Source organism: Coffea arabica, chromosome 11e (genome assembly GCF_036785885.1).
Source record: "Coffea arabica cultivar ET-39 chromosome 11e, Coffea Arabica ET-39 HiFi, whole genome shotgun sequence".
Taxonomy (NCBI): Eukaryota; Viridiplantae; Streptophyta; class Magnoliopsida; order Gentianales; family Rubiaceae; genus Coffea; species Coffea arabica.
The window spans coordinates 56,704,629-56,710,075 of NC_092331.1; the positions used below are offsets into that span (position 1 = coordinate 56,704,629).

General features: G+C 35.6%; 1 protein-coding gene across 1 annotated transcript; it reads right to left on the reverse strand.

Annotated features, from left to right (window-relative positions):
* Window positions 1-988: 988 nt before the first annotated feature.
* On the reverse strand, window positions 989-1,811 carry LOC113717979 (uncharacterized). The gene has a single exon (XM_027242856.2). It carries the CDS (start codon window positions 1,715-1,717, stop codon window positions 1,133-1,135), a length of 585 nt encoding a protein of 194 aa, XP_027098657.2. The 5' UTR covers window positions 1,718-1,811; the 3' UTR covers window positions 989-1,132.
* Window positions 1,812-5,447: the final 3,636 nt, after the last annotated feature.

A 5,447-nucleotide genomic window follows, 5' to 3' on the forward strand; every position in this document is an offset into this window, starting at 1 on the left:
AGAAGTCGCAATTTGTTTGGTCGCCAATCTTCTGGCTGCAATCAAATAGCGGATTTCTGATTGCATGGAAAGGGAAGATAGGGGAAGAAAGGAGGAGAAAGATGGAGAAGAAGGAGGAAGGAGGGAGAGGAAAGAAAAGAAAAAAAAAGGGAGGGGCAGCGATGGAAGTAGAGGAGGGGATGGGCGGTGTTGATGTATGGTGGGTGGAAGAAGATACTTTTTTTAAAAAAAAATTTGTATAGATTAGATGTTTTTGAAAATGTGTTATCGTAGTATTTGTATTTGAAAAACTTGTTCGTGAAAAAATCACCAATCCAACCAAAAAGCCTACAATTTACACATCTTAACTACCTTGTGCAATCAAAAAATTTTTTTTTGGTACATTGCTTAAATCGCTTGAAAACTAATAAGCAATGACCTTACTAGTGTAGACGAATAAAAATATTGCCCAAAAATGATGCAACTTAGAGTTACCGAAAACTTCTTCAGCCACAATTAGTTAGACACGTAAGCGAGTCACAATTAGTTGTTAGACACGTAAATGTTTTTAGTCATAAATAGTTAGGACCTTTCATCCATATGCAATAAAATGAGAGCAACGAAGTGCAAATTAAGTGTCATTAGGCCTAAAAGTTCTGAGAAAGACGCAGCCCGAACGGCAAAAAGGGGAAAGCTTGTGGGAAACGCAATGCCAAATTATAATCTTGCAATCATGGTGTATTTGATTTTGTCCTTCACGTCATGGGCAAAATTGATTTTTTCTTCCCCCAAGGAAGAAGTGGTGTCATAGAGAGCAATATAGATGTCTTTGACTTTGACTCTTGGTAAAACTAACACTACAGTCACTGGTTTTGGTAAATTATATGATTTCTCAAATTTCATAGAGCCATTTGTTTAGTTGATAAGCCCATCTCCTACCTAATAATTTCTAAAGTAAAATTTTTCGAAATTACATTCTCATTTTCAAAGAAATAAAAAACTGGTAATATCCATAATTAATCCATTTTCCTCTGCTTGTGTATAAGTATTTTCGTCATGTTTTAAAGTATCAAAAAAACAAAAGATTTACAATAGTGTCTGCCTAACGTATCAGTTACATCACTGAAGCTAAAGAAACCAAAATTTGTCCCTCCTACTTGGCCGGCAGAGTCTCGGGTCTCCACGTGAAATCAGTTGAACCGAAACTCAGATCCGAGTAATCAAATAATCCATCTAGCGCCACGTATTCGCCTCCGCCGCCAATATAATCCCCAAATTCACCGATTCCAACATCGAACGAGTCATAACTCGGTAGCTCCTGGCCGTACCCCCACAACTCACCACTGAGTCCAGACGAGTCAGACTCAACTCGGACCAACTCAGTCTTCTCCTCCTCATTCCCATTTTGCCCCTCACTCGTCGTCGGCGGAAGCCCCAACTCATCGTCGGAAGCTTCCAACAGGTAACCCAAATCCGGCAGAGACTCGCCGGACTCCGACGACGTCAAGTCAACTACAGCCACAGCCGTCGTAGTTGTCGTTGGCGTCCCAGATAAAATCTCCTCCTCAAAGCTCTTCATAAACGAATCAAGCTCCAAACTCGCAGTATAAAACTCGCCATCGTCAAAATTACCCAAGAGATCTTCCCTCAAACGCTTTACCTCGGGGGCGTCAAATCCAGCCTCGACTGTTTCGTCCGAGTCAACTCGGACTCGCTTCTTGCTGCTGAACTCTGCCATTATAATTTATCAATTAAAGAAGAAAAAGAAAATTGTGGACGAAGCAAGACCAAAGAATTCTGATGGGTTCTGGTTTGAATTTGATGAGTTGGGAAGAGCGAACCGGAGATTTATATAGGGGGACAGGATAGAGAGAGAAAGAAAGGGTTAGAAAGAGAGAGAGATGACGGTGACGTGGGAGCGTGAGATGGGAATACTCGGGGCCCATGCCGCCATTGCCATATCACGGACGTCTCGTCCTTTTTTTTTTTTTTTTTTTTTTTTAAACTTCAGCCTTTTCTTCCCTAAACGTGTTCTTTGAATTCTAAACTTTTCTGAATATATCCCTTTTTGCCGGCAAATATAGCAAGGCAGATGTTTCCATTCAACAATAACCTCTTTCTTTGGGAATGTATTTTTTATATAACCTAAGGCCTTGTTTGGATTGTGATTTTTCATCGGAAAATTACGTCGTTTTCCATAATCACATTTCCCTATTACCTTTTTTCCTCACATACATCAAATCGCTACAATAATTTTTCCATGAAAAATGCAATCCAAACACAACCTTAGCTTTTCCTGAACTGTGTAATATTTTTTGAACGTTATGTAACTGTATATAAATTTCTTGTACATCCTTACAATAGAAGTATGATATTTTATTATTGTTCATATGGATCCTATATGTAATAATTGTGTTTTCGTAGTTTATTTTGAGTTACACCTTATTCAAAAAATATTACATCGTTCAAAATGATTATTATTAACAACTTTTGGTGCCCTTAGTTCATTCAGATAGGAGATTATTTAAAATGATTTTTGTGAAAAAATACTATAAAACTTTTTTAATACGATATATATAAGATAACAAATGATTAAAAATTATTTTTATGATGCAAGTAAATAAATTTGTCCAAATAATAAACTATCCAAACAAATCACTTGTTATCTTCTAGTTTATGATTTTTCATATCCTGTTGATTTGGGCCATCAATTATTATTTTCAATTAAAAAAACTAGTCTAGTCCATAAATTAAAATATGTGAAAGGTATGCTTGAATTGGTCAATTTTTGCAAAAATAAATTTTATTGCATTATAAATACGTTTTCTGATCCCATTGTTATCATTCCAACAATCTTTGTAAGCAAATAATATTTGCACTGCAAAATAATTCTCTTGATAATCCTTCCTCCTTCGCATAATAAAATGCTAGAGTGGAGACAAATTCTTGAAAATATCATTTGGCTCCCTTCATCATATATATATATATATTAAATTACAAAAATTGCTACAGTACTGTCTTAAAAAAATTTTAGTAATGTTATAACTTGATTATTTTTTTATTATAGAGACAAACTTTGTTCATCACATATTTGTTTATAAAAAACAATTGCATTACTAGTAGTATACTTAGTAGTGGTAAAATTCATTTTTTTTCCTTTTACTTTATTTTTGGTGGGGTATTTTTGCATTGCGTGATGAAATGGGTTGAGACGGAGACTTTAGGTCCGGTCAGTTTGGGGTGATGGCTGGGGGACCCACAGGGCTAGTCAATCACGGCCTGTTTTAGTTTTTGGTTGGATTTGGTTATCCGGGTACGGCCGAGTGGAATTGGAGGGCAAACGGCGACCATTGGATTATTATATTAGTAATTTAATTAAAATAATTGTGGATTAGAGGCAAAGATTATGGGATATTTTTGACAACAAGATTGAGGGAATTTTCCTCCTAGGATTGGATTCGATTGACGGGCAGATTTGATTGGGTTGCTGAGCTGGAATCTGCGCTTGATTTGTATACAAAGCTAGTGGGAATTCATATGCGACATCTTCTAGTACTTGCCTTCAATTATTGACCTTTGAGATTTATTAATCCATACGTAGTTTAAAGAATAGTAGAATACTAGGGGCCGTTCATAAGCAACTACGTGTATTCTTGGCTTTATTATTATTGTTGGATTTGGCAAGCATGAACTTAGAATTGTACAAGGATAGATCAAAAGCATGCTACAAGAAAAATCATGCATCCTAAGGCATTTACAAATTAATACAGGATCCAAGAATGGTCAAGTTGGACAAATATTAGGGTAAAGTTCAATATTTGCACAGTAATTGCCTTACTTGGACGTTATATGACATTAACTTGGCATTCTCTAGCTTCAAATCACTGCATTTTTATTTTTTTTTTGTTTACACAGGGGTGACCGGTCAATCCTTACGGGGCCCGACTAATCCCCTGCGGCCCGGCCAGGCGCCCCATCCCAGCCCAAGCACGATATGTGCGCGGAGGAATCCAGCAGAGTAGAAACTCGAACTTGGGATCTCTCGGTCACCGGTGGGAGGTGCTACCGCTGGACCATTCAAATCACTGCATGCCATTGAATTTTCTTACTTTATGTCCTTTTGTGTGCATTTGAATTTGTTAATTAGCCAATGGAAGATTAATCAAGTAAGAGATTATTACTAAAATTGAGATTTTAGGATTTAGAAATCTTGAGTTCAAACTTTCGTGTTCCCTCTCTGCTTCGTCAATCCTGTCGCTCCCTATTGAAAAAAAAAATTAAAAGGTAAGAAATTATTTATCAAGTAGTAGATTAGCAATATCTTTTTTTTTTTTTTTATTGAATGTGGTAGGAGCAAATTAACAATCACTAAAGATATTGTATTTTAAAAAAAATTAACTTGGGAACATTTTTATGCTTTAGCTTTGGGAAGATAGGGATAGCATTGGCAACTTTAAAAAACCAACATAATTGCCAGAATAATTATTGTTTTTTGATCTTTCTGAAAAAACCAATAATCTTTTCACCTATTCAGTTGTCGGTGAGTGAAATATGTTCAAAAGTGTGTCTAAAGAGGAATCAATGGTCGCTAGAATATATAAATAACCCTGAAAGTCTTCTTTGTCATTTTTGTACATACTTAGAGTGAGGATATGGGACAGGCTAAAAATTTGTTTTATTCTAGAACTTCTGATCCAAAGCAAATCAGGCAATGTAGACTGCAGATTTACCCATTTTCACCAAGGTTGTTAGAAGATCAAGGATCTCAATAGGAGATATAACCAAAAGATCCTTTTCATCACAATCACCAAAGATGCCAAAACGCCACTATTAATTAGAAAATTTGTTAGTTGAAATCAATTCATTACAGGATAGGCGGGCCATATTATGGTACAAAAATTTTATTAATTTTGCCTGATTTTGGCACTTAAACCGTGAACCTAACTTCAATAAGACACAGGAAAGATTACGAAGGCCAAATTCATTGTAGACTACAAATTTTGCGTAAACAAAGAGATAGAATTACTAGTAAGTAATTACTGTACTAAAGGACAACATATTCACACACGCCCCGATTCTGTTCTGGCCTCCAAGGACGGTCGATGCTCCAAAAATTTTGCCTAATATAGTATAATATTAGTCTCATAGTTTAATCAGATCGCAATATAGATATATATGAACAAACGGTAGAAGTTAGGTTTTGTTTGGATTGCAATTTTCTAGAGTTTTTGTAGAAATATGTTCTGTAATGATTTAATATATGTGAGGTAAAAAGGTGATTGAAAAATGTATCTACGGCAAAGCGTAACCATTTTTTGTTGGAAAATTGCTTTCCAATTCATAAAATATTTTGTTGTAGGCCAAATGCTATCAGTTTACTTCATTATTAACCTCAAAAGTTACACAGAAACAACTAAGAACTTGCATACGTTTGTTTGGATAGTTCATTATTTGTATAAATTTATCTG